Here is a 19,802-nt window from a genome sequence, read left to right as displayed (position 1 = left end):
AAAAACATGCTGGAAAGATGCCATAAAATAATTGGATGCTATGAGGCTTTTCACATTATGCAATTAAGATGCAATATGAGAGTCTTTGTAAAGGTTCAAAGCCCTCTCAGTAAATTGTCAATGCTGGAACGGTTGCATGGTACAGTAGGCCTATTGGATGATTTTGAGAATAAAATATGAAGTAAAACTGTAAAAATACAGTAAAACCCCTTGGTGAATCCTATTCACAATATAAGGTGTTTCTAAATTATGCCTCTTATTTGCATTGAGATGTACCCACAGTCCCACCGTCTCCTTGTAGACAGAACAGAGTGGAACAAAATGAACAGCTCATCCATATGAAGATCTCCCAGGAGTTAGAGGGAAAAGACAGAGAGAGAGAGAGAGAGAGAGAGAGAGAGAGAAGGGGGAGAGAGGGAGACAGAGAGTGATACTTTAAAACTTGGATCAAACTCAAACTAAATATTGGAATTCATAACACATGAAATGAGTTTCTGGAGAATTCCTCAGTACAACTAGATGAAGATAGCAGGGCCTATGAACCATGTGTCAGCAGTGGTGGGGAAGAATCATTTGCTGTTGGCATAGACACACAATAATACCAGAGAGAGGCTCAGAAGGCTCAAACATTCCAGGCCCGCTGGCGTACCGGACGCCAACTGTTTCAGCCGACAGCTGCATGTAGCAAAACACTCTTAATGAAAGTCTGGGGGATTATTTCATTACGTGCCTTATCATTATTTGCACGAGGCATGTCAAGGGTTGATATAAAAAAAAACACGCTACACTGCATGACCAACTGCCACTAAACCACTTAACTCGCTTGTTTTTTACGTTACAGGAAATGACCCGTGCAGAGAGGGAGGGTGAGAGGGAGGTGTTGTCTTTCTTGAGTAAACAGTCTCACTGGGTCTACTAAAAAGCCTCTGCTAACTACTTTTAATGGTCTCTAAGTTCAGCTCGGTCCAGCATTAGCACTTAGCATTGTGTCAGAGATAGCGTGTCGGAGCTTGTGTGGCGTTGCCGTGAGAACACACCTGTCCCAGTGTGCACTCCATGGCCCCCAGAAAGTCAGCCTCCTTGATGCCGTTGTGATTGCTGCTGATGTCATAGAGCTCGTAACGTAGCCGCTGTACCTCCTCAAAGTAGAAGTCCACGGTGAAGACTTTAGAAAAGGTGGGGCTTATAGAGCTACGGATCACCTCTGTCCTGTCAACCTGCAGAGAGAGAGAGAGAGAGAGAGAGAGAGAGAGAGAGAGAGAGAGAGAGAGAGAGAGAGAGAGAGAGAGAGAATGAGTGTGTGCCCAGTGGGTATATTCAATTGGAGGCTCCGAGCTAAAACGTTATCACTTTAACCTATTAGAGCTCTTGCAGAATTAACTGCTCACCCTCCCTCTCTAAAATCCAAGATGGCGTAGCAGTGGGATGTATGTTTTGATTGTCTTGTCACTTGTGTATGTCGTTTTGATTGTTTTGATTGTCCTGTCACTTGTATATATCATTTTTATCTTCGTATATATTTTTAACATTTTCAATCTCGTTTTCCATCTACGGACTGAACATACTCTCCTGCATCCCGCCTCACCCAATGTGGTATGGATCTGCTATATTTTACACTTTAGAACCGGAACCCCCTTCTGAAGCTAGCCAGCTAACTAGCTACTAGCTAGTAGTCAGTTAGCCACTGCTAGCGGTCATCACCATTAACTTGGACTGCCAGCCTCAGCCCGGTCAACTCCTGCCAGCCTGCACAGCGCGATATCTACCCAGAGCATATCAGACTGCTTTTCTCTACCACATCTCCGGATCCCTACCACAAGCTCTGAACCTTTACTCCAGATCATCTCAGCTAGCTAGCTGCTATCTCGAGTGGCTACTCCTGGCTAACGTCTCTGTCCCGAAGCAAGCACCAGTTAGCCTGGAGCTAGCCTCGAACCTTGCCCATCTCCCGGCTAGCCGAAGAGATCCATCAAGCAATTCCTGGCTTCAATTACCTCTTTTGCCAATTGGCCTGGACCCTTTGCTGCCGACACGGAACCCCACCGATCCATCACGACTAGTCTACCGACGTAACCAACCGAGTGGGTTTCTGTCCCAAAGCAAGCACCAGTTAGCTAGCCGAAGGAATCCATCAGATAATTCCTGGCTTCAAAACCTCTTTTGCCAATTGGCCTGGACCTTTTGCTGCCAACACGGAGCGCCGCCGATCCATCACGACTGGTCTGCCAACGTAACAGTCTGAGGGGGTTTCAACAGGCTCTCACGTTGTGACGTCCCCCTGAGTCCCATCTGCTAGCCTGCTGCTAGCCCCGGCATGCTAGCTGTCTGAATCGCTGTGCCTCCAGATCGTCTAGCTACTCACTGGACCCTATGATCACTCGGCTACACATGCCTCTCCCTAATGTCTATATGCCTTGTCTATTGATGTTTTGGTAAGTAATTTTTGTCTTATTTCACTGTAGAGCCTCCAGCCCTGCTCGATATGCCTTAGCTGGCCATTATGTTCCACCCCACACACATGCGGGGACCGCAAATGGCTTAAATGGTGCCTCTAGAGACAAAACCTCTCTCATCATCACTCAATGCCAAGGCTTAGCTCCACTGTACTCACATCCTACCATACCCTTGTCTGTACATTATGCCTTGAATCTATTCTTCTGCGCCCAGAAACCTGCTCCTTTTACTCTCTGTTCCGAACGCACTAGACGACAAGTTCTTTTAGCCTTTAGCAGTAGTCTTATCCTACTCCTCTTACATTTTAGTCATTTAGCAGACACTCTTATCCAGAGAGACTTACAGTTGTGAATACATTTCGTACATTTTTTTTTTTTCGTACTGGTCCCCCGTGGGAATCGAACCCACAACCCTGGCGTTGCAAACACCATGCTCTACCAACTGAGCCACACGGGACTCTTCTGTTCCTCTGGTGATGTAGAGGTTAACCCAGGCCCTGCAGCCCCCAGCATCACTCCCATTCCCCAGGCGCTCTCATTTGTTGACTTCCGTAACCGTAAAAGCATTGGTTTCATGCATGTTAACATTAGAAGCCTCCTCCCTAAGTTTGTTTTACTCACTGCTTTAGCACACTCCTCCAACCCGGATGTCCTAGCCGTGTCTGAATCCTGGCTTAGGAAGGCCACCAAAAATACTGACATTTCCATCCCTAACTATAACATTTTCCGACAAGATAGAACTGCCAAAGGGGCAGAGTTGCAATCTATTGCAGAGATAGCCTACAGAGTTATGTCATACTATCCAGGTCTGTGCCCAAACAATTCAAGCTTCTACTTTTAAAAATCCACCTTTCCAGGTACACGTCTCTCACCGTTGCTGCTTGTTATAGACCCCCCAGCCCCCAGCTGTGCCCTGGACACCATATGCGATTTGATCGCCCCCCATCTATCTTCAGAGTTCGTACTATTAGGTGACCTAAACTAGGACATGCTGAACACCCCGGCTGTCCTACAATCTAAGCTAGATGCCCTCAATCTCACACAAATTATCAAGGAACCTACCAGGTACAACCCTAAATCCGTAAACATGGGCACCCTCTTAGATATCATCCTGACCAACTTGCTCTCTAAATAAACCTCTGCTGTCGTCAACTAGGATCTCAATGATCACTACCTCATTGCCTGCGTGCGTAATGGGTCCGCGTTCAAACGACCACCCCTCCTCACTGTCAAACGCTCCCTAAAACACTACAGCGAGAAGGCCTTTCTAATCGACCTGGCCCCGGTATTGGATATTGACCTCATCCCGTCAGTAGAGGATGCCTGGTTGCTCTTCAAAAGTGCATTCCTCTCCATCTTAAATAAGCATGCCCCATTCAAATAATGTAGAACTAAGAACAGATATCGCCCTCACCCCAGATTTGACTGCCCTTGACCAGCACAAAAACATCCTGTGGCGTTCTGCATTAGCATCGAATAGCCCCCACGATATGCAACTTTTCAGAAAAGTCAGAGACCAATATACTCAGTCTGTTAGGAAAGCTAAGGCTAGCTTTGTCAAACAGAAATTTGCATCCTGTAGCACTAATTCCAAAAAGTTTTGGGACACTGTAAAGTCCATGGAGAATAAGAGCACCTCCTCCAAGCTGCCCACTGCACTGAGGCTAGGAAACACTGTCACCACTGATAAAACGATAATTGATCATTTCAATAAGCATTTTTCCATGGCTGGCCATGCTTTCCACCTGACTACCCCTACCCCGGCCAACATCTCAGCACCCCCTGCAGCACCCCCCCCCACACACACACACACACACACACACTTCTCCTTCACCCAAATCCAGACAGCAAAATCTGTATCCCTACAAATCAGCTGGGCTAGACAATCTGGACCCTCTCTTTCTAAAATAATCCGCCAAAATTGTTGCAACCACTATTACTAGCCTATTCATCTTCTCTTTTGTATTATCTGAGGTCCCCAAAGATTGGAAAGCTGCCCTCCCCTCTTCAAAGGGGGAGACACTCTAGACCCAAACTAGACCTATATCCATCCTGCCCTGCCTGTCTAAAATCTTAGAAAGTCAAGTTAATAAACAGATAACCGAACCTTTCGAATCCCACCGTACCTTCTCTACTATGCAATCTGGTTCCAGAGCTGGTCATGGGTGCATCTCAGCCACGCTCAAGGTCCTAAACGATATCATAACCGCCATCGATAAAAGACAGTACTGTGCAGCCTTCTTCATCAACCTGGCCAAGGCTTTCGACTCTGTCAATCACCGCATTCTTATCGGCAGACTCAATAGCCTTGGTTTCTCAAATGACTGCCTCGCCTGGTTCACCAACTACTTCTCAGATAGAGTTCAGTGTGTCAAATCGGAGGGCCTGTTGTCCAGACCTCTGGCAGTCTATATGGGGGTACCACAGGGTTCAACTCCTGGGCTGACTCTTTTCTCTGTATATATCAATGATGTCGCTCTTGCTGCTGGTGATTCTCTGATCCACCTGTACGCAGACGACACCATTCTGTATACATCTGGCCCTTCTTTGGACACTGTGCTAACAAACCTTCAAACGAGCTTCAATGCCATACAACACTCCTTCCGTGGCCTCCAACTGCTTTAAATGCTAGCAAAACTAAATGCATGCTCTTCAATCAATTGATGCCCGCACCCTCCCGCCCGACCAGCATCACTACTCTGGACGGTTCTGACTTAGAATATGTGGACAACCAGAAATACCTAGGTGTCTGGTTAGACTGTAAACTCTCCTTCCAGACTCACATCAAACATCTCCAATCCAAAATTAAATCTAAAATCGGCTTCCTTTTTGCAACAAAGCCTCCTTCACTCATGCTGCCAAACATATCCTCTTAAAACTGACTGCCCTACCGATCCTTGACTTCGGCGATGTCATTTACAAAATAGCCTCCAACGCTCTACTCAGAAAACTGGATGTAGTCTATCACAGTGCCATCCGTTTTATCACCAAAGCCCCATATACTACCCACGACTGCGACCTGTATGCTCTCGTTGGCTGGCCCTCACTACATAACCATCGCCAAACCCACTGGCTCCAGGTCATCTACAAGTCTTTGCTAAGTAAAGCCCCGCCTTATCTCAGCTCACTGGTCACCATAGCAACACCCACCCGTAGCACGTGCTCCAGCAGGTATATTACACTGGTCATCCCCAAAGCCAACACTTCCTTTGGCCACCTTTCCTTCCAGTTCTTTGCTGCCAATGACTGGAACAAATTGCAAAAATCTCTGAAGCTGGAGTCTTATAGCTCCCTCTCTAACTTTAAGCATCAGCTGTCAGAGCAGCTTACTGATCACTGTACCTGTACACAGCCAATCTGTAAATAGTACACCCAACTACCTCATCCCCATATTATTACTTACCCTCTTGCTTTTTTGCACCCCAGTATCTCTACTTGCACGTCATCATCTGCACATCTATCACTCCAGTATTAATGCTAAATTGTAAGTAATTTCACCTCTAGGTCCTATTTATAAATAAATATGGCTGCTATGGAAGTGAAATGTGTTTGTGTCTGATCAGTGGTATATTAATTCTGTTGAAAAAAAGATATTACATGGAACAAAATGGGGATAAACATACCTGAATCTGTCCAAAAGAAACTCTTGTTTGCAACTGTTGGACTATTTACTACACCCAAGATCAGCTAGAGGAAGGCAAGAGTGTGCAATGAGGTGTTTAATGTGTCTCTGTCTGTCATCCAATTACTCAAATTTCTTGCGACCTTTGCACCTACATTGAAAACTTCAATTCATAGGCTAGGTTGTAGCAACCTCATGATGGGTATGGGGGTAATTAGAGTATCATGTAGTAGCCTAAACCTATCGCTGTTACATTGAGCTAGGTGAATGGAATATGAACGACAGGTGGCAGGTAGCCAAGTGGTTAGAGTGTTAGACTAGTAACCGAAAGGGTGCAAGATCAAATCGCCGAGCTGACAAGGTAAAAAATATGTTGTTCTGCCCCTGGACAAGGCAGTTAACCCACTGTTCCTGGGCTGTCATTGAAAATAGAATTTGTTCTTAACTGACTTGCCTAGTTAAAATAAAATCCAATATGCTACAATAGAAATAAGGCTCATAAAAAATATATATTGTTGACTGCCACTGGTATATCTTGACTGCCACTGGTATATTCTGATAGTGTTTGTCTGAGGGGAGAGGGACACAATATATTACAATGCAGAAATAATGATATCTATTGATATTTCAATGTTGCATTCTTTGGGGTTCAGCAATTTAGCTTCATGCAGGCTTTAATTGGCTGCTGGGAGGTCTTTCTTGGCAGTGCAATCTGGCTGTTAAGTAGAAGTATTGAGATCTAGTGCCAGACTAACACACCTAACAGGCAGTAAGACAGAGAACAATAGAAGGACCTAACAGGCAGTAATGTAATGTATTAGAATTATAAGACTATGTGAAATGTATTACAATTATAAGACTATAATCCAATAATGTATGTGTGAGACAAGTTAAGCGTGAGAAATGTATGGTTGAGAAAACAAAGGACAATTGAACTGCACATGACCTGGTTGTAACTCTGAAAACTGACAACAGGAAAGAGGGCCTTTCCAAGGCCCCTCTAATCTAGGGAGGAGGGAAATGGCTAGAAACTGCCAGGCTGGTAGAAAAGTGATAAACTCTGTGTGTGTGTGTGTGTGTGTGTGTGTGTGTGTGTGTGTGTGTGTGTGTGTGTGTGTGTGTGTGTGTGTGTGTGTGTGTGTGTGTGTGTGTGTGTGTGTGTGTGTGTGTGTGTGTGTGTGTGTGTGTGTGTGTGTGTGTGGGAGTTATAAAATGACTGTGTTTGCATTTTTGACTTCAGAGCCCTCGTGAATAAAGAACAACGAACCTTTTGCAGAATCTGAGTCTTTGCCTAATTATTATTAAACCCAGGGTCTTACAAACCTCGGGAGTTGGTCAAAGCTTAAATGATTGTTTAGTTATCATCATTGGGATTGAAAATGATTGTGACAAAGACAGAGAACAATAGAAGGACCTAACAGGCACTAAGACAGACAACAATAGAAGGATCTATAGTAGAAAAACAGACAGAGAGCAAGCTGCTACTCAGGGAGAAATGCACTTGAATTGAATCTCAACCAAATTTGTCTGTTTTGTGAAACCCCCAGACAAGGAATCCCTCTGGTGCTACTCAGTTTACATTGATCTGGGTTCATGTGTCCAAAATGGTAGCTGTGATGGTATCAGTCTGTTTCTGGGTGTCAGACTGAACTGAAATCAGTATTTTACTGGATTCGTGATGACCATTTCAAAAAAAGTGTCACTCAATTGTGTTGCCCTTTCAGTTTTATATCATAAGGGATCAATGCTGTGTTCATACCGGGGCGGCAGCGTAGCCTAGTGGTATGAGCATTGGACTAGAAACCGAAAGGTTGCAAGATCAAATCCTTGAGCTGACAAGGTACAAATCTGTTGTTCTGCCCCTGAACAAGGCAGTCAACCCACCGTTCCTAGGCCATCATTGAAAATAAGAATTTGTTCTTAACTGACTTGCTTAGTTAAATGAAGGTAAAAAAAAAATACTATAAATAATATCTCTCTCTCTCTCTCTGGCTGGTGGAAAACATCACCAGCCCATTTAGTAGCTCCAGACAGATTCCCTGGTCACCATAGCAACATCTGCCTTATTCTCTAGCTCTGGCACCTACCCAGAATGCAACATTGCACAGAAAGAGTAGATAGGCATTACCAGATCCCCTCCTGACTCCACAGTGCCAGGATGTACACCTGTTATCAGAACTTCATCCAACATAGATCTAGTGAGTCTGTTGAACATCTGGTTGATCACAGTGCACCTTCTTCCAGATTCTGCTCCAGGTATTTGGTTAAGTTAATGGTGCTCAGTTTATAAGGCCGTTGCATTTATATTCTCTATGGCTGAGTCACAGAGGAGGGAACAAACCTTGGAGCAACATGTCCATTATGCAGGTCAGGAAGAAGATACAAGAGAGACCAATAGGACAAAGCCTCCGGGTTGAAAGCCAGAAGAGTAATGAAGAAGTATATGAACATAGCATTAAAAAAGATTGCACTCCTATCTTTTTACTTACACCCTCTAGACCAAAGGAAAAGAGAGGAAAGGAGATTGAACATGATTAGATAACAGAGGAAAGGTGGAGAGGAGAGAGGAAGAGAGGAGAGATGAGAGGCGAGATGAGAGGAGAGATGAGGAGAGGAAGAGAGGAGGAGAGGAAGAGAGGAGAGAGGAGAGAGGAGAGGAGATAGGAAGAGTGGAAGAGTGGAGAGAGGAGAGGAGAGGAGAGGAGAGGAGAAGAGAAGAGAAGAGAAGAGAAGAGAAGAGAAGAGAAGAGAAGAGAAGAGAAGAGAAGAGAAGAGAAGAGAAGAGAAGAGAGGAGAGGAGAGGAGAGGAGAGGAGAGGAGAGGAGAGGAGAGGAAGAGAGGAGAGGAGAGGAGAGGAGAGGAGAGGAGAGGAGAGGAGAGGAGAGGAGAGGAGAGGAGAGGAGAGGAGAGGAGAGGGAAGAGATAAAGAGAGGAGGAGTGGAGAGGAGAGGAGAGAGTAAGAGAGGAGAGGGGAAGAGAGGAGAGGAGAGGAGAGAGGAAGGGAGGAAGAGTGGAGAGGAAGAGAGGAGAGGAGGGGAGAGGAGAGAGGAAAGATGAGAGGACAGATGAGAGGAGACAGGAGAGAGGAGAGAGGAGACAGGAAGAGTGGAAAAGTAGAGAGAGGAAGAGTGGAGAAAGGAGAGGAGAGGAGAGGAGAGGAGATGAGAGGAGAGGAGAGGAGAGGAGAGGAGAGGAGAGGAGAGGAGAGGAGAGGAGAGGAGAGGAGAGGAGAGGAGAGGAGAGGAGAGGAGAGGAGAGGAGGGAGAGGGGGAGGGGGAGCAGGGTCTCTAAGATGAATAGAGGGAGAGAGGAGAGGAGAGGGGGAGCAGGGTCTCTAAGATGAAGAGAGGGAGAGAGGAGAGGAGGGCGAGCAGGGTCTCTAAGATGAAGAGAGGGAGAGAGGAGAGGAGGGCGAGCAGGGTCTCTAAGATGAAGAGAGGGAGAGAGGAGAGGAGCGCGAGCAGGGTCTCTAAGATGAAGAGAGGGAGAGAGGAGAGGAGGAGCAGGGTCTGTAAGATGAGAGGGAGAGAGGAGAGGAGCGGAGGAGCAGGGTCTCTAAGATGAGAGGGAGAGAGGAGAGGAGCGGAGGAGCAGGGTCTCTAAGATGAAGAGAGGGAGAGAGGATAGGAGCGGAGGTGCAGGGTCTCTAAGATGAAGAGAGGGAGAAAGGAGAGGAGAGGAGGAGTAGGGTCTCTAACATGAAGAGAGGGAGAGAGGAGAGGAGAGGAAGAGAAGGGTCTCTAAGATGAAGGGAGGGAGAGAGGAGAGGAGAGGAGGAGCATGGTCTCTAAGATGAAGAGAGGGAGAGAGGAAAGGAGCACCTATGGGAAAAGAAAGGAGTCTAATTTGAGAGATGTTATTCCACCACACGTGTTAACAACAAACATACAGTAGCTCAGACCATTTGCCCTTTCTCAGACAAGCCTGTTAATAAAAGGCTGCTCTCTAAAAATACACTTTTTCCGAGTACTTCTGGTGTGGTGAAGCTTAATGTCTCTGCCTCGCTAACACTTCAGCCTCATTGTTGTGTTGCCATGGTGCCAACATTGATATGAGGAAGGAGAGAGACCTGATTTTGCAGCAAGCACTTCAGACGGCCCAAAAATGTCAAGCGACTGTCCCAGAGGAATCTCCCTGAAACACAGCGGGACCAACCAGGCTCCAACGCTGGCTGGAAAGGATGCAGAGGGAGGGTGAGAGCGAGAGGTGTGTCCTCGTGTGATCGTCTGCCTGAAAAAGATCTGTGTGTTCCAGAAGCTTCACTCAACCTCTCACCCTGGAGAAGACGCACTAATCAAAGACATATTATTCTCTCACGTCTCTCATCTTTCTCTCCCTTCTTCAACATAGGTCCGTGACCCACACAAAATAACCAACCAAGCCCATATTAGCATCCCACATTTCTCCTCAGTTCCTCCTCCTCACTCTTCCCATTGGTGGCCACTGGGTTTGATTACATTCATATCACATAATATAATTCAATATTATTTCACATTCCCACCTCCACATTAGGCAGTCAGAGCGCAGGCTGCGGGTTAGAGGTAGTTTCCCTGAGGCTAATCAACGTTAGCCTTTTCTCATATGACTGTCTTGCAGAATGGAGGACCCACGGGGACACACGGTGGAGCTGGGAAATGCCACGCTGCATACATTACCATTTCAACCTTGTCTGTGCTCCACAGCTACAATAATTCTCCTCTTCATTAGTTTGACATTTTAAAGGATAAGTGAAGTATAATGTAATTGCTCATATGAACCACCACAGGTAACAGATGCTTGACCCTAGATAACTGGAAATAACTGACCATCATGAGATCAAAACATTTAGTGATAGTCCCACCAACTATTTTATAAACTAGGGCTTCTCAGAAACCTTCAGAAACATCTAAATGATTTCTTAAACCTTTGAAACTGGAACCTGGAGGACAAATGTTCCCACTTTGGCTGTACTGCTTCATCAGGATGCCAATATCCTGTCTGTTCATCGCCACATTACAGAGAGGGATGTCTGAATGGGTTCACAGAGACGCCTCCTACATCAGATAGTGTTACTTAATGCTCCAGAGGTGATTACACTGCTCACCATCGCAATAACCATTCTTTAGATGAGTGCAACTCACGTGATGAAATGGGAGAGAGAGAGACAGAAGCTACTGTTTGTGTGTGTGTGTGTGTGTGTGTGTGTGTGTGTGTGTGTGTGTGTGTGTGTGTGTGTGTGTGTGTGTGTGTGTGTGTGTGTGTGTGTGTGTGTGTGTGCTACAATTAATGATGGAAAGCAAACTTACAAAGCTGAGTGGAGACAAGTGTACACTTCACAGGAGTCAAACCCAGCACTTTGACAAGTGTACACTTCACAGGAGTCAAACCCAGCACTTTGACAAGTGTACATTTCACAGTAACCCAAGACCTCCACTTTACAGAAATCAGAACAACAATATCTGACATCACTGCACAAGTATATGAAGACGTTTATTACTGCATATACAGTAATTCTGCTATTCAATGCTGAGACCAATGAGTGATGTTATAAGTGCCACCCACAACAACATTTATAAGTCCAGTTACCCAGGATACAGTTCAAATGGGTAGTCAAGGAGTCAAACCAATGCTGTTCTTTTCTCAAGGTAGGACTGGGCGCTATACCGTATTCTATGATATACTGTATTGGTATTGATGCACGGACCGGTTTGCGTTTTTACTTTACTTTCTATAACGGTATTTGAATGTTTGGTTTGTTAAATGTGATACGCAGTGTGTAACGTCCATTTTTATAGTTTACTTCGCTACTTGAGTCATCTCTCTCCACTCTCTCCATAATGCTTTCCACACAGACCTAGCCCCGCATTTGTTGTTCCTCGACCAGGGGACATTTGTGTTCAGTCTGCATGGTCAATGTAGCACATGCAACAATGTTGATGACAAGGACGCTGTTTTCACCTTGCTTCTTATTATAAATCCACTAGTGTTTTATAATTACACTATTATTTAGTGTTTCTTATATCTGCAAACAGCTCATTTGTATTTTTATTAGCAAGTTGGGCCTAAATTGTGTTAGCCGCTAATGCTAATCGCTCTTTAGCTGGCTAGCTAGCTAGTTAATAAATGTACTGAATCAGAGCAAACGTAATTAGCTATACTGCCTGATAATACCAGTGATGGTGCAGACCTCAATCATCATGTTGTTTGTGCAACAGTATCTTCTAAATCAAAGAGGAATACGCAAAGCATGAATATGTTAGCTACTTGAAATAGCTAAGAGAAAACATTAAATGTAAACAAAGATTATAAGTTCTCCTAGGAAACACGCATTTTCATTCGTTGTCATGTCAACAACACTGTATTCGATTATATTCTACCTATACCTCTGGACCTCTGGCAGTCTCTATGGGGGTGCCACAGGGTTCAATCCTCGGGCCGACTCTTTTCTCTGTATACATCAATGATGTCGCTCTTGGTGCTGGTGATTCTCTGATCCACCTCTACGCAGACGACACCATTCTGTATGCATCTGGCCCTTCTTTGGACACTGTGTTAACTAACCTCCAGACGAGCTTCAATGCCATACAACTCTCCTTCCGTGGCCTCCAACTGCTCTTAAATGCAAGCAAAACTAAATGCATGCTCTTCAACCAATCGCTGCCCACACCTACTTAGAATATGTGGACAACTACAAATACCTAGGTGTCTGGCTAGACTGTAAACTCTCCTTCCAGACTCACATTAAGCATCTCCAATCCAAAATTAAATCTAGAATCGGCTTCCTATTTCGCAACAAAGCATCCTTCACTCATGCTGCCAGACATACCATAGAAAAATGTACTATCATTTGTCATTTATAAAATGGCCTCCAACACTCTACTCAGCAAATTCGATGCACTCTATCACAGTGCAATCCGTTTTGTCATTAAAGCCCCATATACCACCCACCACTGCGACCTGTACGCTCTCATTGGCTGTCCCTCGCTTCATATCCGTCGCCAAACCCGCTGGCTCCAGGTCATCTATAAGTCGTTGCTAGGTAAAACCCCACCTTATCTCAGCTCACTGGTCACCATAGTAGCACCCACCCATAGCATGCGCACGATATTGTTATTTATTTTTATTTTGCTCCTTTGCACCCCAGTACCGCTACTTGCACACTCATCTTCTGCACATTTATCACCCCAGTGTTTAATTTGCCATACTGTTGTCACGACTTCCGCCGAAGTCGGCTCCTCTCCTTGTTCGGGCGGCGTTCGGCGGTCGACGTCACCAGCTTTCTAGCCATCGCCGCTCCATTTTTCATGTATCCATTTGTTTTGTCTTGTTCCCTGCACACCTGGTTTTCATTCCCCAATCAATCTACATGTATTTATTCCTCTGTTCCCCATCATGTCTTTGTGTAAGATTGTTTGTGTTACGTGTGTATTGTTGACGCGCCAGACTGGCTTCTTTTTTCCGTGTTATATTCACGAAGATGTTTATTGTTAAACATAATTCTTGTGACTGTTTTGCGCGTTTTGCACTAATTGCCTAAATTAAGTGTGCGCCTGTTCACAAATCTCTGCTCTCCTGCACCTGACTTCGCTACCAGTACGCACACACCTGACCACTGTAAAAATGTTGCCACTATGGCCTATTTATTGCCTCACCCCCCTTATCCTACCTCATTTGCACACACTGTATATAGACTTTCTCTATTGTATTATTGACTGCATGTTTGTTTATTCCATGTGTAACTCTGTGTTGTTGTTTGTGTCACACTGCTTTGCTTTATCTTGGCCAGGTCGCAATTGTAAATGAGAACTTGTTCTCAACTAGCCTACCTGGTTAAATAAAGGTGAAATAAAATAAAATAAAAAATAGAATTAGAATAATCATTCTATTTCCATGAATAGAATGATTCACTCAAGTGTTTTGCTCTAAATCACAAGCCAAATCACAATTGCAACATTTGGTTAAAAATAAGGCCTAGATTGTTTGCCCAGATTGTGTAGCCCAATGTGGCAGTGTGGAAATTATATCAAATGACTACAGGAAATGCAGAAATTGATAAAAATGCTGAAAATAATTTTTGGTTGAAGATGAATTGAACAGTATAAAGCAATCAGAATGGAGAAAGACCCATTGAAATCACTTAGAATGTATGTGTTGCCAACCTAGAGTCACGCACTTCCATTAAATCATATTTGGAACTGTTATCATTCAAAAACATAAAATACTGTAAAATACCATCCTATTTGTTTAAAATACCATGATATGATATTTCGGCCATATCGCCCAGGACTAACTCAAGGTATGGTTAACTGTAGATTCACACACACATACATGTAATCAAATTACATTCTATTGGTCACATGGTTAGCAGATGTTAATGCGAGTGTAGCGATATGCTTGTGCTTCTAGTTCCAACAGTGCAGCAAGAGGAGCACCATAGGGAAACAAAGAGAGAGGAGAGTGGAGGAAGAGGAGCACCATAGGGAAACAAAGAGAGAGGAGAGTGGAGGAAGAGGAGCACCATAGGGAAATAGAGAGAGGAAAGTGGAGGAAGAGGAGCACCATAGGGCAATAGAGAGAGGAGAGTGGAGGAAGAGGAGCACCATAGGGAAACAAAGAGAGAGGAGAGTGGAGGAAGAGGAGCACCATAGGGAAATAGAGAGAGGAAAGTGGAGGAAGAGGAGCACCATAGGGCAATAGAGAGAGGAGAGTGGAGGAAGAGGAGCACCATAGGGAAATAGAGAGAGAGGAGAGTGGAGGAAGAGGAGCACCATAGGGAAATAAAGAGAGAGGAGAGTGGAGGAAGAGGAGCACCATAGGGAAATAGAGAGAGGAGAGTGGAGGAAGAGGAGCATCATAGGTAAACAAAGAGAGAGGAGAGTGGAGGAAGAGGAGCACCATAGGGCAATAGAGAAAGGAGAGTGGAGGAAGAGGAGCACCATAGGGAAACAAAGAGAGAGGAGAGTGGAGGAAGAGGAGCACCATAGGGAAACAAAGAGAGAGGAGAGTGGAGGAAGAGGAGCACCATAGGGAAATAGAGAGAGGAGAGTGGAGGAAGAGGAGCACCCTAGGGAAATAGAGAGAGGAAAGTGGAGGAAGAGGAGCACCATAGGGAAACAAAGAGAGAGGAGAGTCGAGGAAGAGGAGCACCATAGGGAAATAGAGAGAGAGGAAAGTGGAGGAAGAGGAGCACCATAGGGCAATAGAGAGAGGAGAGTGGAGGAAGAGGAGCACCATAGGGAAATAGAGAGAGGAGAGTCGAGGAAGAGGAGCACCATAGGGAAATAGAGAGAGAGGAGAGTGGAGGAAGAGGAGCACCATAGGGAAATAGAGAGAGGAGAGTGGAGGAAGAGGAGCACCATAGGGAAATAGAGAGAGAGGAGAGTGGAGGAAGAGGAGCATCATAGGGAAATAGAGGGAGAGGGTGGAGTCAGAGGGAGGGACTAAGGAGAAGGAAGATAAGAGAGAGAGAGGGACAAAAAAAATTAAGTAAATATTTCAACCTGAGGCGAAAACGATGAACTGCGACAGGCTTTTTCTTTCTCTATATCCTTTATGAGATTGTGAAATGAACCTTGCAACAAAACAAATAAATGACATGACAAATGTACTGTTGTGATAGTAGGCCTATAGCCTGTTTCTGCCTGGCTAAATAAGCCCTGTTTCTGCCTGGCTAGCTAAGCCCTGTTTCTGCCTGGCTAGCTAAGCCCTGTTTCTGCCTGGCTAGCTAAGCCCTGTTTCTGCCTGGCTAGCTAAGCCCTGTTTCTGCCTGGCTAGCTAAGCCCTGTTGCTGCCTGGCTAGCTAAGCCCTGTTTCTGCCTGGCTAGCTAAGCCCTGTTTCTTGGCATAGCGAGTTGTGCAACGATGATAAAATACTGCTTTATCTATGACAGACTTTCAAACTGGGCTACCCAAAAGCCTGTGACTGAGACAGACGTGTGTGTGTGTGTGTGTGTGTGTGTGTGTGTGTGTGTGTGTGTGTGTGTGTGTGTGTGTGTGTGTGTGTGTGTGTGTGTGTGTGTGTGTGTGTGTGTGTGTGTGTGTGTGTGTGTGTGTGTGTGTGTGTGTAATAAGTGTAATAAGAGAACTTCAAGATGTCACCTCATCAATCATTTTGTTCCAAATCATTCTCGTTTTTGTCATGTTTTTCTTTAAGGTTCCCTTGTCTATGTGTACAGAAGAAGCAGAAATAACAACCAATCATGAAAGCATTGCTTAGCTTTCAATATGGCTGCCAAGCTGATACATTCACAGTAACAATGTTGCCAATTAATGGAGGAACACCGAAGGGAAAGTCAGGACAAAGGATTCCACTACCATAGTTGGAATGTTGTCCTTTTTTCAAATCTGTCTAAGCATGGGTTTATATGCCTGTTTTAATGAGCATGTGTTGGTGTGTGTTTGCATCATTCGTGTGTGTGTGTGTGTGTGTGTGTGTGTGTGTGTGTGTGTGTGTGTGTGTGTGTGTGTGTGTGTGTGTGTGTGTGTGTGTGTGTGTGTGTGTGTGTGTGTGTGTGTGTGTGTGTGTGTGTGTGTGTGTGTGTGTGTGTGTGTGTGTGTGTGTGTGTGTGTGTGTGTGTGTGTGTATGCACACTTGTGTGTATTTGTGTGTGTGGAAAATGTTTGTCTCTGTATGTGTGTGTTCGTGGGTGCGTGCATTCGGACTGTGGCATTACATGAGATAACAGATGCTGCAGGCCCATTCAGCTCACTGGCTGACAGGCAATCTGCAGAGCAGTGTGAGTTCATGGTGGAGACAGACCCCTATATCAGACAGACAGACAGACAGACAGACAGACAGACAGACAGACAGACAGACAGACAGACAGACAGACAGACAGACAGACAGACAGACAGACAGACAGACAGACAGACAGACAGACAGACAGACAGACAGACAGACAGACAGACAGACAGACAGACAGACAGACAAAGTAAAGGCTACCTGACAGCCTTCCCATTCCTAATTCATACCGTACCTTACGTTTGGATGGCACACACACACCTTCTATTTTGATTGGAGGGGTGTAAAAGCGAAGGAGTCTTTCTCCTACAGAATGGATGGCTGCTCATGATATATTCCTTTGGGCCCCAGACAAGGTAAGAAGCTGCTCGCAACAACTGTGAGTCGAGCATCACTCTCCAACTAAGCCGAGAAATCCCTCTTCATTAAAATCCAGAGGACATTTCGTTAAAGAGACTCATTTCATTATAGTGTCATGAACATAGAATTAGAATTAGTTATATTTCTATGGTCATGAACAGGGCAGAGAACAGTGTTATGATGATGATACTTAACACAGTAATGTTCAGTGGTATTCAAACCTGTGTGGCGACCCCACTGCAATTTCCCTACGACCCCACTTTACAAACCACTATTAAGCCATAATGCCAGAGAGGCTGTGGTGAATATTGTCACGACTATAGTGGAAGTTAAAGGCAATTCCCCAAAATAAAGATGGTGGCTTTAAAATGTCATTTCAACCAATTAGTGCCATTAAATATGTCTAACAATAATGATGAAATATGATTCAAAGACTCTTTCAATTAATTGGTTGCCTTTACCAGAGGCATACAATTAGTATCTAATTAATGTTCAGCTAAAAATGTTATATTCATAGACGGTGCGTGCCCAGGATCAAATGACAAGAAACACTACTTTAGGCTTAACCAGTGAAGATGGCCATCAAATCACCTCCCAGGCGAAACCAGCCTACAATCACCTCTGGGGAGCTTGTTTCTATGATACATTTAAACAGACTGACAGACCGCTTGGAAAGCTAACTGCCGTTTCTGACAGATTGCATGAGAATGAAATATTGATTTAAAGTAGACTTGTGTAACTGAACTTATTCATGATTAACAGACTAAGTAATGGAGTAGGTAAGGTCCTGCCTGCTGATTGGTTGGTAAGTGGTAGCTACAAGATCACAGGTCCTAGTTGAGCCTCGTAGCCTACCACATCTAGCTTGTTCAATATTTATCATATAGGGTATCAGAGCCTCTCGGACCAGGCATTGCATATACAGTTGAAGTCGGAAGTTTACATACACCTTAGCCAAATACATTTCAACTCAGTTTTTCACAATTCCTGACATTTAATCCTAATAAAAATTCCCTGTCTTAGGTCAGTCAGGATCACCACTTTATTTTAAGAATGTGAAATGTCAGATTAATAGTAGAGAGAATGATTTATTTCAGCTTTTATTTCTTTCATCACATTCCCAGTGGGTCAGACATTTACATACACTCAATTAGTATTTGGTAGCATTGCCTTTAAATTGTTTAACTTGGGTCAAACGTTTCAGGTAGCCTTCCACAAGCTTCCCACAATAAGTTGGGTGAATTTTGGCCCATTCCTCCTGACAGAGCTGCTGTAACTGAATCAGGTTTGTAGGCCTCCTTGCTCGCACACGCTTTTTCAGTTCTGCCTACAAATGTTCTATAGGATGAGGTCAGGGCTTTGTGATGGCCACTCCAATACCTTAACTTTGTTGTCCTTAAGCCATTTTCCACAACTTTGGAAGTATGCTTGGGGTCATTGTCCATTTGGAAGACCCATTTGCGACCAAGCTTTAACTTCCTGACTGATGTCTTGAGATGTTGCATCAACATATCCACATAATTTTCCTTTCTCATGATGCCATCTATTTTGTGAAGTGCACCAGTCCCTCCTGCAGCAAAGCACCCCCACAACATGATACTGCCACCCCCGTGCTTCACGGTTGGGATGGTGTTCTTCGGCTTGCAAGCCTCCCCCTTTTTACCCCTTTTGACAAACGTAACGATGGTCATTATGGCCAAACAGTTCTATCCTTGTTTCATCAGACCAGAGGACATTTCTCCAAAAAGTATGATTTTTGTCCCCAAACCGAAGTCTGTCTTTTTTATGGCGGTTTTGGATTAGTGGCTTCTTCCTTGCTGAGCGGCCTTTCAGGTTATGTCGATATAGGGCTCATTTTACTGTGGATATAGATATTGTTGTACCTGTTTCCTCCAGCATGGTCCTTTGATATTGTTCTGGGATTGATTTGCACTTTTCGCACCAAAGTACGTTCATCTCTAGTTGACAGAACACGTCTCCTTCCTGAGCAGTATGACGGCTGTGTGGTCCCATGGTGTTTATACTTGCGTACTATTGTTTGTACAGATGAACATGGTACCTTCAGGCATTTGGAAATTGCTCCCAAGGATGAACCAGACTTTTTTTTTCCTGAGGTCTTGGCTGATTTCTTTTGAATTTCCCATGATGTCAAGCAAAGAGGCACTGAGTTTGAAGGGATGCCTTGAAATACATCCACAGGTACACCTCCAATTGACTCAAATGATGTCAATTAGCCTATCAGAAGCTTCTAAAGCCATGACATCATTTTCTGGAATTTTCCAAGCTGTTTAAAGGCACAGTCAACTTAGTGTATGTAAACTTCTGACCCACTGGAATTGTGATACATTGAATTATTGTCACGTCCTGACCAGTATAAGGGTTAATTGTTATGGTAGTTTGGTCAGGACGTGGCAGAGGGTATTTGTTTTATGTGGTTCGGGGTGGTGTTTTTGCAGAAGGCGTTTGATTTATTATTTCCGGGTTTTGGTTTATGTTCTATGTTTATGTATTTCTATGTTTAGTCTAGTGAGTGTATTTCTATGTTAAGTTAATGGGGGTTTGGGACTCTCAATTGGAGGCAGGTGCTTCCTCGTTGCCTCTGATTGAGAGTCCTATATATGGGTAATTGTTTGGTGTAGGTTTTGTG

General features: G+C 44.5%; 1 protein-coding gene across 2 annotated transcripts in view; it reads right to left on the bottom strand.

Annotated features, from left to right (window-relative positions):
- LOC106574842 (copine-4) overlaps positions 1-19,802 on the bottom strand; it is a 101,367-nt gene that overhangs the window by 57,130 nt on the left and 24,435 nt on the right. For both annotated transcript variants that reach the window (XM_045719060.1, XM_045719061.1), the window contains exon 3: positions 1,038-1,217. In XM_045719060.1, the coding sequence (XP_045575016.1) occupies positions 1,038-1,217 (180 nt within the window). The remainder of the gene's footprint in view (positions 1-1,037; positions 1,218-19,802) is intronic.

The sequence above is a fragment of the Salmo salar genome, chromosome ssa05 (assembly GCF_905237065.1).
Source record: "Salmo salar chromosome ssa05, Ssal_v3.1, whole genome shotgun sequence".
Taxonomy (NCBI): Eukaryota; Metazoa; Chordata; class Actinopteri; order Salmoniformes; family Salmonidae; genus Salmo; species Salmo salar.
This window is presented reverse-complemented; position numbering and strand designations above follow the sequence as displayed.